General features: G+C 43.7%; 1 protein-coding gene across 10 annotated transcripts in view; it reads left to right on the forward strand.

The window, feature by feature from the left end:
• The window catches only part of ARHGAP26 (Rho GTPase activating protein 26), a 449937-nt gene that overhangs the window by 417909 nt on the left and 10487 nt on the right, over window positions 1-21541 (forward strand). For 3 of the 10 annotated variants that reach the window (XM_035727446.1, XM_035727450.1, XM_035727447.1), the window contains exons 21-23: window positions 7335-7451; window positions 8032-8142; window positions 13907-13998. In XM_035727446.1, the coding sequence (XP_035583339.1) occupies window positions 7335-7451; window positions 8032-8142; window positions 13907-13998 (320 nt within the window). Of the gene's footprint in view, window positions 1-7334; window positions 7452-8031; window positions 8308-13906; window positions 13999-17879; window positions 18798-21541 lie in introns of those variants that run through there. The other 7 variants (XM_035727451.1, XM_035727452.1, XM_035727453.1 and 4 more) reach the window with 5 other exon arrangements.

Consider the following 21541-nt stretch of genomic DNA (forward strand, 5'->3'; position numbering starts at 1 on the left):
CCGTGAAAGCACCATGATTATTGATTCTGAGGTTTCAAATACATTGTGGTAAGTAAATGAATTCACGAACACAGAATCTGCAAATAATAAGGATCACCTGTATGCATCCCTAACATACAATATTTTGTTTTATTATGTCTGGCTTCCTTTGTTCAGTGGTTTTCAGAGTCCTTCATTGATTTGTTAAAATTAGTCATTAGTTTAATTTTCATTATGGCAGAGTGTACTATTGTATTAATATACTAAAATTAGTTCCCCATTCTTCTTTTGCTGAACTTCTGGGTTTCTTGTTTTTGCTTTTACAAATAATTTGCTGTGCACATTCTTATGCTTCTCTTCTGAGGCACACGTACGCACCATGCTGGAGGGTGTATGTCTGGGAATGGAACTGCTGGATCATAGAGGATGATCTCTTCACCTTTGCCAGATGAAGCCAAACTGTCCAAAGCAGGTGTGGCAGTTTCCAACCCTCCTCCAGCAAAGTAGTAGAGTTCTGACTTTCCACATCTTGTAACCACTTGGTATTTTCAGCATTTTGATGTTAGCTGTTTAGTCACTCTGGTATGTGTGCAGAACTACCCCATTATGGTTTTAATCTACATTTCCTGTATTACAGCAAGGTTAAGCACTTTTTCTTTTGCATTTTCTCTCTCTTTTTTTAAAGACTTTATTTATTTATTTGTCAGAGAGAGAGCACAAGCGCACACACAAGCAGGGGGAACGGCAGGCAGAGGGAGAAACAGGCTCCCTGCTGAGCAAGGAGCCTGATGTGGGACTTGATCCCAGGACTCTGGGATCATGACCTGAGCCAAAGACAGGCGCTTAATCAACTGAGCCACCCAGGCGCCCCGCATTTTCTCTTCTTAAGTCCCTGTTCAAGTTGCTTGCGCATCTCCCCCTTGGTTGTCTGTCTGTTTCTTACTGATCAGTAGGAGTTCTTTGTAGAGTCTGGTTATGAGCCCTTTGTTTATCTATATGTTTTAGGCTGCCTTTTTACTCTCTTTTAATGTTGTCTTTTGATAAATAAAGTTCTTAATTTTAATGTAGTCAGGTATATCTGTATTTTCCTTATGGTTACTGCTTTATAGGCTCTGTTGGATATGTTCCAACCTCAAGTTCCTGGAGTTACTCTCTTCTAAAACCTTTATTGTTTGCCTTTAGCATTTGGATCTGTAATCCACCTGGAAATTATATATTAGGTATGATATGAAGGACAGATCAAGTGTTACTTTTACCATGCAGATATCCAGTTATCCTAGTGTCATTTATAGAAGAGTCCTTTCTACTATTACAAAATAATATAGCCTCATGATAAAAAAATTGAGACAGTATAAACAAAATTAAAAAATGAAATTTAAATCCATGCCTATGCACCCAGTCCCCCGTTCTCAATTCCATGAGGTGTCATTACAGTTTCCTCCTTGCAGATTTATTTTAAGAATCATGTTTAAGCATCCCTAGCATTAGAATGGTGGCCTTAAGTTATGCCTCAGGACAGTAGAAGATCAAACCTGGTAGCACTGTTGCTTCCTTCTCTTTTTAAATTATAGTGACTGCATTTGTTTTTGTGATGTCTTCAGTATATAGAGAATGACAATTGTACTGCACTCAAGTTAAGATAGTAAGGAAGTTTGGCGATTTCTCCGCAACCGTTCAAATCTTTTAAAACAGCAAGTGTGACCATATGCATTCTCTGTAGTGACCCAAAATGCTTCAACCTTTCTTTACAAATAACTTCATAAATTGTGAAATTTTTTCGGTTGAGAGGGAGTAAATACCCAAGAACCAATTCTCATGTACCTGGAGTGGGGTATTGAAAAAGCCTGAGGGGCTACCCTCAGTTTTAACGGAAAAGAATACTCTGCTCATTCAGTATTGTGCACCATGAAGCACAGTGGAGGCATTTGGCCCTCCTACCCTCGCTGGTCCTTTCCTTTGAGGTTTTTTGTTTTTGTTTTTGTTTTCCTGCACATTGAGCAATTGAACTGGAACCATTGTCCAGTCATCTTTACTTCCAATCCAGAGTTTTCCCTTCTACCTCCCATTTCTGCATTATTATACATGAGAAGTTTCAAATTATTGACTTGGAGAACCTTAAGGATGACAGATGCCCTATTCTAAGATTTTGAATTATGTTTAAATCATGAAATTATTTGCCATTCCCAGCACACTCAATCTGAGTTTAAAATTTGTTTGAAATTTACACTTCAGAAATTTTTGTGAAAGCCAGAAAATGGAACTACTACACTGTAGATAAGTTGAATTATTTTCAAAGCAAATTATTTAAAAACTATTTTAAAAGTGATTGCCAATAATTTCTAAGGCCTTAAGGGGATTTTAGCATTTTGTCTCATTAAAATAAGAATCAGGACTCTGCCATTGTCAGGATTAAAATGCACATTAAAATAGATAATATATTAGATGAGTAAAAATGTATGTTAAGATATGTTAGATAATATATTAGATGAGGGGAAGAATCTGTAAATACGATGCATACTGGTAAAAGTCAAAAGAATACAGAATGATACAACTCGGGGGCATGTGTGTTTTTCCTCTTGTTAGGTTGTGAAGCACATACTGAAAATTCACAACCACAAGGTTGGGACATATATAGGATTTCTGTGTTGTCACAGCTTCAGCAGACACATGTAAAGAATATGTGGTCAGTTGTTTAACAAATTAAAATCATTTTGTGTGTGATTTGCTCTGATTTACGACTATCCAGTTTATCAGTATTCCTTTTGGCCCTCTTTCCTTGGCTGAGGTTTGATATCCCTTCTTTTTTTTTTAATGGTGCCTTAAATCAAGACATAAAGGGATATTTTCCAAGGAAGAAGAATTCACTGATTTGGGATTAGATTAAATAAGATTGTATTGGTTTTCATGGAATTTTCTCTTCTCTCTCATTATAGGAGGAAAGGGGGGGAGCGGGGGCAAGACAAGCATTCTGCCTTAGATTTAATAGCGCCTTCCTGTTCCGTACCTAACTGGGAAGAGAGGACTGATGGTACATTAAGGTCAGCCCTGGGCTAGTGATCTCACAGGCCTTGCCCAGGCCCGACATACATGACTGGGAACCTGGGCCATAGATCACAGGCCAGTGCCTGGCAGAGAGGAGCAAATGCCAATTTTTTCACTTCTCCATAGTACATACCTGGCAGAAGACTGTCTGGACACTCTTGTGTACCTCACCCCTCCTAGTTAGTCCTATCTTTAAGAGTACTGGAATAGGCTGGCCATCCGCCACTCCCCCTTTCTCTTGGATCAGCCACACCATTTGACCAGGGCTCTAACTCTCCAGGTTGACACTGTCTTCTCTGTCTACCTGCTTGTGTCCTTCCCTATACTACCTTCTTGGCAGAATGCACTTTGGAAAATTAACATTGCTTCCAGATGGAAACAGAACAAGAGAAGGGAATTGTATTCATTTTTATCTCACTGGAAATGCTAGGAAAGAGGAGAGCCCAAGGTAACCTTTTTAAACTAAAAAAAAAAAAAAAAAATCTAATTTTTTTAAATGATGCTTCCTGCTGCTAGAGTGACAGAGAGAGGGAAGGGACAGCCCCCATGCATTGTTGGTGGGAATGCAGTTCAGCATAACCTTTCTGCAAAGCTTTTGGCTAGGTTGTATCAATACCCTTAAAAAAGACTCCTAGCCTTTGACCCACTTATTTAACTTCCAGGAGTTTATGCTAAGGAAACAAATATATTCAGTGATCCTCAACAAGGATGCGAGTTGCACCACTATATAATAGCTAGAAGGGCATAATAATCTGAATATACAAAATAAGAGAAAGGTTGCATAAATCAGGGTATATACCATATGATAAAATACCCCATAACCATTTTAAGAATGTGATAGCAAAGGCTATTTAATGACATTCGAAAATGCTTTATTAAGGGGAAAAAAAAAAGAACAGGCTACTATGTATGTAGTTTTATTCCTCCCAAAATGAGAAGATATGCCAGGATATTAACAGCGATTATCAGTGGTTATAAATTATGATTGTATTGCTTTTTCTTGCTTTTTGGTATTTTCCAATTTTCTACAAGGCCATCTATAATTTTGAGTATCAGAATCTTGAAAGGTTAGCTTTCTTCTTAATGGTCAGCTTACTGCTCACCTTGCACCAGGTTTTAATAACCACAGAGCAGAGACTACCCTGGGTCTGCCACATCCATGATGAGATTGGGAGACTGCTGGGGCAGCCCTGTCCATAGGAAAGGAGGCATGCCCTGGCTGGTACACCAGACATTCCATCATTCGAGTGAGTCACCACAGAAGGGTGTCAAGCTGATGATAATGCCACACACTGTATTTGAACTGTTGGCTACAACCCAACATGCTGCCAGGCCTTTGAGCCTTATCTTCCTAAGCCATTCTTTCTTCACTGTCCAGTGAATGTCAACAGGACTGACTGGGACTGTATGACTCCTTTTGAGGACACTGTGGACCAGCAAACTAAAGCTGACATAAGCCTTCCAGTTGAATCCAAACTAGACCAGCAAATGTTCATTCCATGCTAAAGTTTAAGCTCTTATTGTTGTTGTAGTTGTGCCTTAAAGGGGGGGAGGGGAAGGTGGTGGGGCACTGGCAGAATCCCAGGAGTGAAAAATGTGCTGGGGCATTCAGCTCAGATACTCACAACTGGACTCTGAGGATGGTAGAGAGGCCTTAGGGGGTCATCTGCTAAGACTGTAGTTACCAAATTATTTTCTCCTGTCCTAACCTCAGTCATTTGTTATCTTTGGCCTCAGTAGAAAAGTGAGAATTTGATAGAAGCTTCAGGGCCAGTAGCAAAACTGGCCTTTTATTGTTTGTGTGTTTTGTTTTAGGTTTTTTAAGGGTGAGATTTTTTTGTCTACTGTTGTCATTTTTCAGTAAGCTATAGACACTTTGGAAGTGAAGGGGAATGAAAGAGTATACAGTCTTGGGCCATTAGCATCATTCGTGTGATCTTATTTCCCATTTACATGTTCTCTGAGTTGTAACACAACTAAAATAAAATGTACTCCTTGCTTCTTGGAGGAATATTTGTATATTATTGTCATTCTTTTGCTATAGACATTCATCATTAAATAAATAAAAATGTTCTACAGTATTGTTGATCATGAGTTTTATGACATGATTCTGAGCACAAATGAATAAAAAGCATAATTCTGTCAGTAGTTTAAAAAAATCAAAGTACTGTGGAGTGTGCATTTTACTGCTACACTAAAATATAATAGTCATAAATTTTAAATTGTGGTCATTTTATAGCAAATAAATGTCACTGCTATGAGTAAAACACAAGCAAACAAATGAAATTCTATTAGTCATTAAAAATGACAGTCAGTACTACAATAAGTGACATGGAGATTGAAGAGTAAGTTCTTATAATGGTTTCAGATACCCTAGAATTCCAGCCACACCCCCAGATAATTTCAGCCATGTACGACTGGTCAAGACCCACTTAGGTATGCAAGGATGTGAAAAAACATTCAGAACCACATTTGTGTTCATAGAGTATGTCCCGAACTATGCCTTTATTTTATTTTTTTTTTAACCAAAGGCATAATTCTTATACAAATGAGATAGGAAGCTAGAGGGGTTTCCTACTTATAAAAGCCACTAAAAAGAAAAAAAGAAAACAAATAAAAAGTCCTAAGGACTTTTTAATTGTCCTGTGCTGACCACTGACCAGAGGAACAGATGAGTTCAGGCCTCTTGGCCTGAGCTGCTTGCTCTCTTGAACTTGCAGATTGTCCCTGGTCAGAGCTTGGGTTCCTGGGCTGCGTTGCAGTTTGGAAGTCATGGTAGGCCTTGCCTACTATATCGAGAGGGACGCGTTGTGGGGAGAGGCCTGAGAAAGCAAGGTCTTGCTCACCAACTGCAGCTACAGAAGAAAGTGAGGACTGCACAGTTAAAATGAGGCAGCACTTTCTCCCAGGACTCGAGACAGAGTCAAGTGGGAGCATGTATTCAGCTAATAAGAGAGTAACTTATCCCTCGGCTGCCAAATCTTACTGTCTTATGTTATAGTTGTTTTTTGGTCTGTCCGATCTTGTTAAATACATTGGGAACTCTTGAGGTTAGGGACCTTGGCAAATGCCAAGTTGTATTCCATTTATTGTGTTTGATCATACTATGTGCTCAGTAGCTTGTCTTTGCTGGATTATTTGAGAAAAAGAGAAAAAAGCCGTACTCTTTGAATTTAATTTCTTGTATTATATGAATTCCATCTGCTATGCGAATCTACCAGAGAGAAGACTGGAGGCAGGATTGGGGAATTTACAATGTGTTGAGTCTTATTGAGTCTGTCTGTTGCTACATTCCCATTTTCCTTTGCAAATGTGGCAGACATCTAAAGGAGATTCATAAATCACTGGTTAAGAAGGCTTCTAGTGCTATGGCTGGGTCTATAAAGAAGCTTGGCACAACATAGAGGAACAGAGCCAGTCCTGCTACCCTAGAGGCAGGACACGGTAGTGGCCAGAGCCCAGGGCTTAGGGCCAGGGGATCGGGGTCTGAACCTCGGCCCTGTCACTTATAGGCAAGTCTCAAATGGGCCCCAAGTTTCCACATCTGTGAAATAGGAATCATATTGTGTGTCTTTGGCTTGTTGGGTAAGTTAAATGAGATTTATTAATTTACTCACTCAATTATTTCTTGAATACTTACAGGCACTATTTTAGGCATTGGAGATAGATCAGTAAACAAAATGGATAAAAATCCCTGCCCTTGTAGAATTTATGTTCTAGAAATATAATGCACATAATGGCATTAAATAAGTGTTTCATTCATTTAGTCTGTGGATTTCTGGTGAACTCATGTGATGGGTTTTTACTGTATATTTCCATGAGAATGTATGTTACAACCATAGATAATTAGGACCATTATGAGGTGTCATGTCTGAATTGAGAATGGCCCACTGTATAGGACATTTATGTGTTCTTGCTAAATCCCACTATGTTTAGAAAGTCTGTTGCACTGGAATTGGATTGCTGTCATTTTCACCTCTATAAAGTGCTTGGATCAAACATTCCAGCAGTCGGCTGAGGCTCAGGACTGCAGGTGGTGGTGTTGTGGCTGGGCGATTTCCACATTATTTTCTCAGTCATTGGTCTTTGCACTATCTGTGATTTATGTGATTTTATGGAGTTGCTAGGATGTTTGTTTGTGTAATTTGTAGAAACAAGTCAAAGGGCTAGCATGACCAGTTAAAAGTCACAAGCTGTATTTTAATGAGTAATTTTAACCTTTCCTCTGCAAACTTTTGATCAGTTAACATCAAAGAACAAAATGACAGATTGAAGTTTTCAGTTCCTCATTTTTTCATTGCCTTCCCTGTGAGTTTTTTTCTTAGAGTATCACAATGCCCAAAATCCATGAAAAGAGAAAGGGCAGGCCTGGAAAGCAAACCTCAGAGGGACCGCAGTGCTGCCGGTGATTGTGTGCCCTCTCCTGAGAGGTGTGTGTCCAGACCCGTCCTCCTTCCGCTATCGTATTTCTAATGCAGTGCTTCTCTGAGTCTCCAATGGCACACAGCCCATTTAGTTAAAAATGTAAGCAGGAAGTTGTTTTCTGGCCGAATGGCCCGTGCAGCCCAGAAAAATGGTCATTTTTGCTGAGACCCAACTTTAAAAACACTAACACAGCAGTGGAAGCTGAAGGCCTTTTAGAGGGTAGCCCTGCCCCACATGGGCTAGTGCTAGGGAATGAGGGGAAGCTCATGTATGTGGGCCCAGGGCATCTTCCACCAGTGGGCAAGGACACAGTGAACACCATCGAAGAAACTCCTGTGACCTAGAAAGCAGCTGTTCTGCAGGGCAAAGAGACTCCTTAATACTCCAAGGAATTGCAGAACAGGCACTACTTGGAAGTCACTGAGATCTGGTCTGGAGAAATGTGACTTGGCACTGATGACACAGCCTGGGTTTCAGTGCTCCTCGTCTGCTCCAGCTCCCCATCATTTGGCCTCCCATGAACCTTGTGCTCCCATTGTGGTTTCCCTCTGTGCTGACGAGTTTTCTGGTTGTTCTGTCTTGCAGCCCCCCGAATCCAAGCCCAACTTCACCCCTCTCGCCATCTTGGCCCATGTTCTCGGCGCCATCCAGCCCTATGCCCACCTCATCCACGTCCAGCGACTCATCCCCCATCAGGTCTGTTGCAGGGTTTGTTTGGTTTTCTGTTGCTGCCGTTGCTCTCTCATTGGCTTGGTCCTCTCTTCATGCAGTGTTCAGCCTCCTCGTCAACTTTGTTCCCCGCCATCCAAACCTGCACTTGCTTTTTGACAGGCCAGAAGAAGCAGTTCGTGAAGACTCCAGGTAAAATCACGGATGATGACCAATCTGTTCCTCTTTATCCAAAGCCGGTCAGGGACAGTGGGGGTGGCCAGCCTCTGCCCTCCTGTGATTCCAGCCTAAGAGACCGAAGCCAGGAGGGACCGTGTGCATGAACCAGCATGGCATTCTCCACACCTTTCTGAACCCTTCCTCCAATTTCTGAATGAATCCATGATGCCTGGAGTTTGGGGAAAGAGTGCTACCTGGACAGGCCCCTGTTTGGATCGTTCTCTGAATTATGGAGCTTTCTCTGTGCTTTGGTATAAGATAATATCAGAGGGAACCAGTGCTGAGACATGTACTGGCCTTTTCTTCCCTCATTTTTATCAGGTAGCATCAGGCAGCATTTATTTGTGGGGCATTTATTTATTTATTTGACTATTGGCTGTGAGCACTGACGCCTAGTTGCTAAGACCAGAGACATGAGAGAGAGATGAATGTAACAGAATAAAGGATGGAGATGTGAAGCTTTTTCTCTTTATATTGTCATGGCTGCCTCCTTGCCCTCTGCGTGCTCCGATCTCCATGCATCATGGACCCTTAGCACTCATGGGAATAAGCAGCACCTCTTTCTCAGAGTTGATCTAGTTCCTCTCCTCTGGTTTGAGGATGTCTAGACTTAATTCTTTGTACTTCTTTAGAGAAAAGAAGCTATGTAAATCCAAGAAAAGAATTAATTAATAAAGATCCCCTGCAGAATCTCTCTACTATGTAGATCCTAAGCCTGTGTCTCTCTCAAATTTAGTCTCTGCTTATAGACAACCAAAACGTAGAGCCCAGTTATAAAGCATAATAAGCATTTGGAGCCTTTACAGTATTTTCTCATCCATCTTTTTCTCATAGCTATTTTTTTTTCCCCAAAGGATGGGTCCAGCAGAGAGGCTTAAATAATTTATAACACTGAGTCTCACTTTAAAAAAAAGAAAACCCATGTTATTTATATATACAGATGTATATGTTAGTTTATTCTCCTCCAGGTACTTTCCAGTCTATCATTGCATTCTATCCTCATCTGAGAATGAGAGGAGAAATGGCCTGAACCATCTTATAGAGAAAGAAAACTGTGGCACAGAGTTGACGGCCCAGTCACACCACTGGATGAGAGCCCCTCCAGAATTCAGGACTTCTTGTCCTTAACTCAGCACTCTTTCCTCCAAACATATGGGTGCCCCCAAACCTAAGGTTCCATGCCACTCCCAGCCCCAGAGCCTGGCCTGCTCTTCCTGGTTTTCTATCTAGCTTTGCACTGGAAGGTAGGAAAGGTAGCTTTTCCATATACTCTTTTATCCTCACCCTGGGAATAGGGTTAAAATTCAAGATCATATTTTTCTGACACTCAAGTTATTTCCTCATTATTTCCTAGACATATTCTGGGCGCTTTGGGAGACGTTAACTTTCTAGGACACGAGATATGGCATGGATCTAACCAGAGCGGTTCGATCACTCATTGCCCCATGAAGACCTGAACAGAGCAAACTTCAGTCACCTTCCAATATGCCTCACTACTCGTAGGAGAGTCTTGGTCATTAGCAGAATGTGTTTCCTTCAGTCTGAACAAAGGGAAGTAAAATCTTCAAAACACTGGTCCCTTGAACAGAATGGGCTGGGGGACTCAGGATGGTAGAATCATTCAGGTAAAAAGCTGAACATATTCTCTGCTTTGAGGGTATTTACTTTTTTTTTTTTAGCTTTTTTTTTCTTTAGCTACTCCTTTCCATCTCCCAAAGTATTTCACGATTGGCAGAGCACGGTGGCAATAGGATCTGCTACCCTAGTAGGTTTGGGGTCATGGTATTCAGAACTACCTACTCTGGCCATCATTAAAATAGCACCATTTGGATGATGCTATTCCACAACACTTTAGGAATCTGCCATTTTGAAATAGGAAAGACAGACTAGGGCTTGGAATCAGCTGTCACAGAGCTAAGTATGTGTGCTGAGGTGAGCACAGATGGAGACCCTGCTGGGAGCTAGCCCATCAGACCTAGCCAACAGAGAGGATTAAAATCCCCTAATTGCCGTTGGGTTACGTAGCCAAGAGGTGGGGGCATACCTATTGTTCAGGTCCAATGGGGCCTTTTCCCCAAATCCACTTCCAGAGCGTGAAGCTTCAGATTTCCTTCCCCTGGCAGAGCTTTTAAAAGTAAATACTTAGTAAGACCTAATAAATGGTCCCGTGAACTTCTACATAATGTCTCCTCTGGAAATGACTCCCTCTCCCCTCTTCCAAGCATTTTTAGTGCTTGTTAGTTAGTTCAAGCTCAGGAAGGAAGATGCCTTTGATAGCACAGCAGAGGAAGGGTCATAGAGGCATATTCCCCTCACACTTCCCTTTCCTGTCACCCCTAGAGAAGCTTCCAGCCCCTAAATCATAACTTCCCTTTACATAGTGGTCCCTGGCAGTTGGGCTTGAATGATCAAGCTATTGCATCCTGCCAGTCTAGCTGGCCCCACCTCCCTGTAGTGTCATCTGACGGAGAGTGGGTTGTCATTTTGCAAGGTTTGCAAGGGCATTTGAGGGAAGCTCCTCTGAGTGCTTTCCTGGCCTTGTGCCATGCTCAGAGGCGAAAATTAAAAATGAACCAGCAGAAGGTTCCAAACTTGTTCATGCCCTTGAAGGCCAGCCGAGGTCTGAAGGGCACTGTTTCAGGAGCAGCCGAAGGCACCTCGGGCTCTCTGTGTCCAGTGTTGAGATGTACTGCAGAGAATGGGGAGCTAGAGAGCCAAGGATGCTTAGTGGGGATGTTTTATTTTTTTTAGTCAGAGCCAAAGTCTACAAACACAACCTCTGTGCCAACAGGATCTGTTTTGGTAGGAACCCTACCTAAAACAAACTGCTGGGGCTTTTGAGAGCTAATATAATACAGGACACTGGACCTGTTGGGCTGACAAACTTAAAAAGATAAGACTTCCCCCCTGATAGAGATACCAGATTTAGCAAATGTTTAGCAAATAAAATAAAAATACAGAAATTCAGTTACATTTGAATAGTAGATAAATGGCAAATGATTTTTTCTTACTATAGGTATGTCCCATGTAGTATGTGGGACTTACTTCTACTATTAAAACATTTCTCGTTGATCTGAAATTCTAATTTAACTTGGTGTCTTGAACATTATTTGTCGGCCCTGGTCCTGGGGAACAGGAGTAGGAGGAGGTCTCAGGGGAAAAGACCCTCTTGTAGATGGTCAGTCACCTATTAATCCGAGAAAAAAGCAAGGCCCTTTCCTGATCTTTGTTTTATTTTTAATGGGTTATTTTATTGTCACTTGATTCAATTCCAAAAGCCTAACATTAGTGGAAAATTTACTCCTCTTGAATGATAAACTTCGGCACCTGAGACCATTTCCTCTACTTGATTCCTGCCAGATACCCCACTTGGCTTCCCTGGTTTGCCTATTTTGTCCCATTCCCTTTATTTAATGAAGTTAATAAGTCACCGCTATGAAAATGCAGCTGGAGGAGCCTTGCCTCAGATGATCTTACCCTCGCGTTTGATTTTTCTCATCCCTGGTCTACGCTCTCCACCCACTAGCTGTGCCCTGTCCTCACAGGACAGTGATCAGGGCTAATGTCAGATGGATTCTCCTTCCACCTTCCAGGCTCTCCTTGCCTGCCATTATGGGGTTTGGGCCATTTTATCACTTTTTACAGCCAGGCAGCTCCTCCTCTCGGCTCCCACTCCCTCAAAAACAAAAACAAACTTTTTTGCCCTCCATGGAAAGTTGCACAATGGATGTTTGGCCCTTGCTGACAACATGCAGACTTGGTTTAGTTGGAACACAGAATATGCCTCTGGTGCAGAATTCTATTCTGACTTTAATGACAATTACCCCAGAAGAGCTGTTTTCCACGTAAAGCTCATGAATTCTGATGGCTCTTCTTTCCTTCATTCCCAGTGGATCCACCTCATTTTCTCCCACTTTCCTAATTTTCTCCCACCTGGCCATCATCTGTTGGCCACTAGAAGACCAGAGGAAAGAATGGTGAACTATGCCCAGCAACAAATTCTGGATAATCATTTATTGTGATCATTGTTTGCAACAGAACTTTTAAACTATCTTTCATGGAGCCAAGACTAGACGTTCTAGATGCCTGGTCCCGGTATAAGTGTCCATCCATCCATCCATCCATGGCTCCTCTTTCTCAACAAGAAGCCGGATTTGGTGACTCTGAGAAATAACAGTTCCATAATGACCCAAGACCCCTTCCTCTTCTGATTTTGTCTTGGCTTACCTAAGACCAGCCTTTCCTCAACTAAATCTCATTTGGCCACTAGAAATCAGTGTGCCACAGGGCGTTTAGTATCACTGGCTCCTGGAGGCTTTCTGTTAGTCAAATGAAGCTAAAGTAAATAATATATCCCTGGAATAATTGTTTAACCCAGAGGACCTACTGGCTCTTTTGTTATTCTGCCCTGGAGCCCCTAAATGTGCTCCTTCAGAGGGCTCAGAAGTAGAAGAGATTACTCTTAGCAAATAAAGAGCCAACTTTTGACTGTTAAATGTTATTTGTCTTATGACCCTTGAGAAGTCCATAGATCATTTGGAACTATTTGGATATCAAAGCAAAAATTGATAGAAGGTAATAGGATTTACCGGTTCTTATTATTTACTCTTTAGAACATGGCTTAGCAATCTGTGACCCTTGGGTCAAGTCCAGCCTACCACCTGTTTTTTCTAAGTAAAGTTTTGATGGAACACAGCCATACAAAATCATTTACATGTTGTCTATGGCTGTTTTTATGCCACAAGGCAGAGCTGACTAACTGTAACAGAGACCATATAGCCTACAAAGCCTAGAATATTCACTGCCAGGCCACCTACAGCAAGAGTTTGCCAACCCCTGCTCTAGAACAGTGGTTCTTAGCCCTGGTTGCACACTAGGGTCACTTTGAGAGCTTTTCAAAAATGATTTTGTTGCACATATATACATCATGTTCCCTCTCCCTTCTTCCTCCCCACGCTCCCCACACACATTCACATAAGTGCTCACACACACAACTTGTCTGTTCCCTGCCCTACCCTGGGGGTCGGGGAGTTCCAGCCCTGGAATCCTGCTCCACCAGCCCAATGAGAAGTAAGTAACATCTGGAAGAGCGAATGTCGGCCCATGGCCTAGAGCCGAAACATGGCTTTGTTAGAATTTCTCCTTTTTGACTCACTGAGCATTGCCAGTTTTCAACAAGGTCTGTTGGGAGTACTCTCCGGAGCAACTAGGAAGCTCTTTCCTGCCCCCACCTCCCTTTTCCCAAACTACTCCTGCTCCAAAAGTGGGTCCCAGCCTGCCCTCCCACTGTTCAGGTATCGTAACTCCTAGGCAGAGTTTCACATGGCACAAGGTGACCCCACAAGAAGTGTGGTTTCTCCAGGCTTATGGCTTTTCTCTGAATAATTCTCATTTTTCTCTGGTGACCTTTGCAACTTTTCCACCTCATGTTTTGCCATCTGGCTGCCTTGTCAGGCTGTTGCCGCAAGAGACAACTAGGTGGCTTGCAGGGAAGGGGAAGAAGAGAGGTTAAATATCTGGGGCTTTCAGAAGGTTTAAAAATACTGCTAAATAAACTCCTATTTTCACACAGCACACCGTTCCGGAAGGCAAAAGCCTTATATGCCTGCAAAGCTGAACATGACTCAGAACTCTCGTTCACAGCAGGCACGGTCTTCGACAATGGTGAGTTTCTCATCCCCTTGCAGAGATTTGGGAGGGGTGGGAGAGCAAATAAAGAACTGCAGTTTTCAAAGTTCCTGCAGGGAGAAAAAATACAAAAAATACAGTCTCACTTGGATGGATAAGACTGAAAAGAAGTGAGGGGGGTCAGGGTTGGGTGGGGGTCTTTGCCCAAAATAAGAGAGTAGCAGCGAGACTTCTGGAGGCTCTGTCAAGAGTGGACAGTGTACTGAAGTCTTCACTTGGTTGGATAGACTCAGCCTCATGGAGCAGTACTGGACGTGAAAAGTGATTGTGTACCTGGACAGGGCTCTGCCAAGCACTTGGCAGTGGCTTTGAGAGTCTGGGGGCTGGACAGAGGATAGGAGACAGCAGAGCAGAGAACAGGGATCCTTCAAGTGATCAGCTCAGGATGGAGACTGAGGCACACGTTCTGTGCCTCTTTTTCCTCTTGGGTTCAGTGGCATTCACTCTCCATAGCAGGTGAGGCTTATTTCCAGGCTAGCAGGGCAACTAGGCAAGCTTGGGGTCAGTGAGCCTCCCTGCGGTGGTGCTTGGCCTCCCCCCTGACCGTTAATAGACTCCCTCAGGGCCATCCCCCTGCACACTCCCAGCTGTCCTGCTCAAGTATCCTGTGTGAAAATGGATTCGTGGCACCTGCACTGTAGAACTGGGAACTAGTCTTACTTGATGTACCTTTTTCTTGTTGTTTTTTGTTTTTTGTTCTTCCTCCCTAAAAAAAAAAGGAAAAGGTAGTATTTTTTAAAGTGAGTATTGATGGCATAATTTGTCGTAACTTACCATTTACCTAAGAGAAAAATCAGGATTCTGGGGAAAAGCCAGAATCTCTGTTACAGCTGAGATTTTCGCCAGATGATTTTCTCCTTTGGGGTTAATTTTTCCGGATCCTTGGGTGAAAGGGTCCCTTTTTTGACCAAAGGAGAAACCCAAAGCTGCTGCCTGATTTCAGGAAGTGGAAATTTTCTGGGGCTGCCTTCTTGACCTCCATTGGGGTAGTGGCAGAGTTCCTGAGCAGGGCTGAGTGCATGTTGCCCAAGCGCTCCCCTTCAGGGCTGAGTGCCCCACTTTGGCCTAGGTTACACCTGCCACCTGCTTGAGAGCCAGAAATACAGGGCAGCCAAGGCCCCCACCTAGCACTAGAGTACCTCAGCTCTAGATTCGGGCCACCAAAGCGCAAGTCCTGGCTCGACCACCTGCTTCTGTGTGAACTCCAGCAGTGACAACCTCTCTGTGCCTCAGTTCTGTCCTCTGTCACATAAAGATAAGAGGGTTGTGAGGGAGAATTGCAATGGTGCACATCATGTATTTAAGATAGTACTCAACACATTAAGCATTCAGTGTTATTATTATCATGATGATGATTGCCATCATTATGCCCATCTTAGAGCCTGATGTTCTGATAGTTCACGGTGACCTTTTTACATTCGTCCCTCCTATAAAGCAGGCCTGGCTCTTGGCTGGGCAGTAGGTACTGCACCTTGACCCTCTGAGTCCTGGCTGTCTTTAGCGGCCTCTAAGCCAGAGCAGAGATGGATTCCTGGGGACAGCCTTGAGTGCATCCCCATGTGAGCGGGCAGCCCCCTGTGTACCCAGCCCCTGCATTTAGCATTGCAGAGGTAATAATTAGGCATGGGGAGACAGAATGGGGAATAGTTCACAGAGCACCTGGGGGATTCCCAGGTCACGCTCAGACCTTCTGAGCCTGCAGGGGCTGGGGTGAGCCCATAACTGTATGTGGCCTGCTGAGCGCATGTCCTCTTGTATGGTTCTCTGAGCCCCAAAAGCACTGTCCTTAAACCTTTGCTCCATTAACTTTCATTTGGGTGCTTTGCATATCCACGTGCACAGCCAGCCAGCCCAGCGGCCTCTCCTGTCAGCAGCTGGAGCAGTCAGGCCCTGGCAGAGCTGAGGTGACGTGGGTCCACAGAAGGCTGTCCAGAGCCATGTCGCTAACAAGTGTGCCCTGCCCGAATAGGCCCATACGGTAGAGTCCCAGTGCAGCCATAACATGATGCAGTATTCACAGCAGACAAACCTGCGTGGGCTACATGCAGGCCTTCTGTGTCCTGCTCTGCCAGCAGGCGCAGGCCTTCTGCCTAGAGATGGGCAGGATTTGAGACATTCCCACGTTTACAGGTGAATCCGGAATTTAAAGTCTGTCCTCTGAACCCCAGTTCACTGCTCCTATGGGCAAGGGACTGTCACTTTCCTATCAGCTATTCACTGTGACTGCACAAAGGACCCTGATCTTAGGGGTACACTTGGTCTAAACTCTCAAAAGGTATGTGTATGTGTGTGTATCTTGTTTGTGACTCCTTTTTTTGAGTGCAGCCCTCAACTTTATTGAGATACCCACATGCCATACAATTTACCCATTTAAAATGTACAATTCTGTGGTTTTTAGTATATTCAGAGTTGTGCAACCATCATTACTATCTAATTCCAGAATATCTTCATCACCCCCAAAAGAAACTCTGTACCCCTTAGCAGCCATGCTCCATTTACCCCCAGTCCTGCTCCATTCAGCCTAGGGAACCACTTCTACTCACTGTCATTATCAAATTGCCTGCCCTGGGTATTTCATATAAATGGAATTACACAGTATGTGGTCTTTGTGACTTGCTGCTTCCATGTAGCATAGTATTTTCAAGGTTCATCCCTGTTGGAGTGTGCATCAGGACTTCTTTCCTTTTTATTGCTGGGTAATCTTCCCATGTGTGGATATACCACATTTTATTTATCCACTCGTCAGCTGATGGCATTTTGATCATTTATACTTTTTGGCTATGAAGAACAATGCGGCTGGACATGCATGTACAGATTTTTGTGAGGACCTGTGTTTCCAGGTCTCTTGGTGATAGACCTGGGCGAGGGCGGGAAGTACTACTGAATCCCACTGTAACTTAGTTAACAGTTGAAGGAGCTGCCAGACTGTTCTACAGCGAGGTTGCTTCATGTTGTCTTCCCACCTTTTTAAATCTCCTTTTTGAAGTAGCTAACCAAAGAGAAAGGAAAAGAAACCTAGGTGATTTTTAATGACCAAGTCATTTCCTTCCCTGCCGGGTGCTCTGCCTAGCAGGTCCTGGCACTGCATGCACCACACAACTTGGTCATCATCATAAATCCTATAATGATAAAGGAGAGCAGGAAAGAGGTTTGGTTAAATGAATCAGAGGCCTTATCCATGCCTTCCTGTGGTCTCTGGGAGTCATGGCAGAGGTCATTGACACCAGTTTGTTTTTAACCAGGAATGCCCTTTTAGATTCCCTGAAGAGCAAAAGCAAAATGAAACCCCAAAGAAAATACCTCTCAGTGTTGACTGAACTGCAGTCAAAGAAGGGTCTGACAAAATGTGAATCCATTTTTTAAAGATTTATTTATTTATTTGAGAGAGAGAGAGCGTGCACGAGCGGGGGAGGGGGACATAGGCAGAGAGAGAGATTCCCAAACCGACTTCCCACTGAGTGAGGAGCCACCTCCAGGCTTGATCCCAAGGACTGATCCTGAGATCACGGCCTGAGCTGAAACCAAAAGTCAAAGATGCTGAACCAACTGACCCACCCAGGTGCCCCATGAATATACTTTTTGTGGTGATTCTTAGAAAATGCTACATATACCCCATTTCCCCCTTCCCATCACCTCCATTGGAGAAATCAGGCATTAGGGGAGAAAAAGCTGTTAGCACATTAGGCAGGGAGATCATTTTCCTTGTTTCATCTCTTGCTAGTTTCTTTCTGGAGACATCAGGTAAGAGCTGTTTAAGTCGGATGCTCTCTGTCGCTGTCAGATTAAATCATCAGACCAAAAGGAAGAAAGTTTCTTAATGACAGGCCTAGAGAGTTTGTGTGTGTTGTCTTTTTCAGGATCAGGAAGAATGAATAAGGAAGAAGAAGAAGGAGGGGAACCTTGAAGGGAAACTCTGTTATTTCATAATGATTAATCTCTCTAAGCCTTTGGATTCCAGGGGCCTGTGCTGTGAATCTGGGGTGGCTGCTCAGTCAGCTTTTGGACTTTGTGCAGGGGAGAATGGATGTGCAATACTCGGAAATAACTCCACTGTCAGCCCTTGCCAGTCTACTAGGAAATAGCCCATTTCACCAGGAGCACCTCAGATAGTAACTGGAAAGAGAAATAACTTGTGTTCTCAGGAACATTAGTCATTTTATGGCAATGTGATTAGTGATACCTGGAAAATTCACATGGTAGTCACTAAAATTGGGTTCTTGGGATACTTCCATCAAGATGTGAGGTGGGCTGGATCCATTCATTCCCAGGTATGGGGTATGGCATGAGTGCAAGATAAGGCTGCCCCAGCTTTCCTTTGCAGATAGAGAAAATCCTCCCAGGGAGCCACTGAGCCACTCCACCAGTGGGGTTATGGGGAGAGGTCTTCAGAGTGGAGTCTTTTGGACTCCCCAGCCATCTCTACTGCCAGATCCAAACACAAACCCAAGCCACCTCCATCTCTCACCCAGGTGTTTCCACCAGCTGCCTACATGGTTGTCATGTCCACTCTTGTCCCCACAACGCATTCCCTGTGCAGCAGCCAGAGTAATGTTTGGAAATCACATCATGTTATTCTGCTTCACATACTCCTGGCCTCCCGTTCCTCCTAGAATTACTGATGAGTGCCTCCACTGACCAGCTCCTGCCCCCGGCCCCTCCCTTCCTCACTCGATACACTGCAGCCTCACGGGCCTTCCCTATGTTCTCAGCTAGGGTCAGCAAAGTATGACCTGTCAAATCCAGCTCACTGCCTGTTTTTGTAAATAAAGTTTTATTGGAACATAGCCACCCATGCCTCTTTGTCTGTATATTATCTGTAGAGCTACAATGGCACAATTGATAGAGACACACATTTACGACCTAGCTCTTTGAGAAAAATTTGCATACCACTGTTGTGAAATCACACCAAGCTTTTCGCCACCTTAGGGCCTTTGCACTTGCCATTATCCACTGCCTGGCTAGCTCCTTTGGATCCTTTAGGTTTTAGCTTTTTGAGCTCCTCCCCATACCCTCATTCCTATCCCAGTCTCTCTCTCTTCCCTCATCACTACCTAAAATTATGTGCTTATTTATTAATATATTGCCCTGATCCAAGAGCAGAATCCTTCTGCTTGCTCTGTACTGTGTGCAAGGCCCCCTAGCACAGTGTCTGACACAGGGTAGGTGCTTAATAAATGCTTGTTAAATGAGTAAATGTATTCAACTACACAAGGGTCTGTGCCTCTTCCAGCCAGTGCTTCTTCCCTTTGGAACAGTCAGCCATTAGAGATCCTAGTCACAGGCTTGCTCCTTGTCCATCTGAGAGAGGGAAAAGAGAGAGCATGAGTTGTGTATACAGGGGTGTATGGAGTATATATGGATGGAGCTGAGAGAAAGTGGTTGGCAGGAAGCACATCCATGTCAGCAGCAGCTTATATTAGATGCTTGCTGGGCTGGAGAGCTGCCTAGGCAACTCCTGAAACACTCTGTGTGTTTATATAGCACATTGGACATTGGTGCAATTCAGAAAGTTGGACATTGGCTCAGTTCAGCTCAACAAGTACTTGGGAGCATTGTTGATATCCAAAGCATTGGGCTAGGCAAAAGCAGTAGTGGTTAGACCACAGACTCTTTGGTCAGATGCCCTGGGTTCAGATCCACCTCCATCACCTGTCAGCTATGTAATATTGGGCAAGATGCTTAACGCCTCTGAGCCTCAGTTTCTCATCAGTAAAATGAGGATAATAGCAGAATCAACTCCAGAGTCATTCTGAAGATGAAAGGAGATAATGCAGGCAAAGCACTTAGCAAAAAAACCACTACTTGGTATATACATACATATGTATATGTAAATTCTTAGTGTGCATATGTATCATTTTCTGGTTGAACATAGGTGTAATGGTTTGGAAAAGGGCTTGGTCTCTGGAGTCAAACAAGCTGGGTTCAAATTCTAGTACTACCATTGCGATCGGCACGAATTAATTTACATTTCTGAGCCCTTAATTTTCTCATCTGTAAAGTACAGATAGGAAAATACAAGCTAGGATCTTTAGGATCAAATAAATTGATATATGTCTAAAGCTTTCAGCCCATTGGCTGCTTCCCAGTCCCCATCTAAGTATTAGCTTCTGTCATAATTCACCAGGCAGAAGGGACTCATTAGGTGAGACAGTACAGACTAAAATGTCCTTAAAGGGGGCAGGGGGGAAGCAAAGCTTAATACATTTGGACAGTGTTAATAGCACCCATGAACAATGTGCAGAATGAGCATTCCAGGAGTTTGGAGAAAAGAGGGAACAGGTAGACCGGATTCCATGCCAGTATTTATGAAGGAAGTAGGGCTTCAGCTGAGCCATAAAGTGGGAGGACAGGAAACAGAAGCAGGGAGGACATCTGATGTTGCCTCCCTCCTCCATCAGTGAATGAGAATTTGCGTTGCCTTATTACCACCCTCGCTACAGAGGCATTTGGGCACAGAAGAGTCATAACCCTTACCTTTCTTTGAATGAGTCAAAAAGATCTCTCAGCCTCACTCCTAGAGATTGTGTTTTAACCGGTATGCCACAGGGTCCAGGACTCTGCAGTTTTAATAAGTGTCCAGGTGATTGGGATGATGTGGTCTGCTCCCATGCCTTAATGAACCCAGCTTAAAGACCCCAGTGAGTCTGCAGTCTAACCTGAGGGCTGCATTGTCCCCTGCCATCTCCTGTGACATAGCTCTTGTTCTTCCATTGGAGGGCCTCCTTTATCCCCTCGTGCTCTTCCCTTACTCTGCAAATAACATTTTTAATGTTTGTAGACCTTACCACCTCAGCACCTGAACTGTGTTTGAACAGCTGCCCAGGAAGGGAGAATGTCTGAAAGTGAGGGACTCCGTGTATCTGGTGGAGTAACAATTCAACTAGGAGCTCTGCTGTAAAGTGGGAGGGGTCTTTTTTGTTTTTATTTTGTTTTGTTGGCTATTCTTTCTAGGCCTTTTATTTTGGGGAGTGAGTTTGTTTCTTTTGGTTTGGTTCTGAACATTTGAGGTTCCCCAAAGCTTGGGTGGGTATTGAGACCAGGCCCTTACCGGGAGAGAGCCTTGTTGACCAGTCCAAGTGACTGGTCAAATGATGCAGGGTCCCCTATTGACTAGCCCAACTGTGTCCTGGCTCTCTGCTGAGTGCTTTCTCCATATGGGCCCCTGGAACTTCACAAGAACCCACTGACAGAGTGAGAGTTTTATTGTTTTTTTATTTTTATTTTTTAAAGATTTTATTTATTTATTTGACAGAGAGACACAGCGAGAGAGGGAACACAAGCAGGGAGAGTGGGAGAGGGAGAAGCAGGCTTCCCGCGGAGCAGGGAGCCCGACGCGGGGCTCGATCCCAGGAACCCGGGATCATGACCTGAGCCGAAGGCAGACGCTTAATGACTGAGCCACCCAGGCGCCCCCAGAGTGAGAGTTTTATTATAATCACTTTATAAGTGCAGAAATTCAAGTGATCTTAACATTGTCAGCTGGATGGATGGTCAGAAGGCAGTGGTGTTTGAGTGCAAG

The sequence above is a fragment of the Zalophus californianus genome, chromosome 5 (assembly GCF_009762305.2).
Source record: "Zalophus californianus isolate mZalCal1 chromosome 5, mZalCal1.pri.v2, whole genome shotgun sequence".
NCBI classification, from domain to species: domain Eukaryota; kingdom Metazoa; phylum Chordata; class Mammalia; order Carnivora; family Otariidae; genus Zalophus; species Zalophus californianus.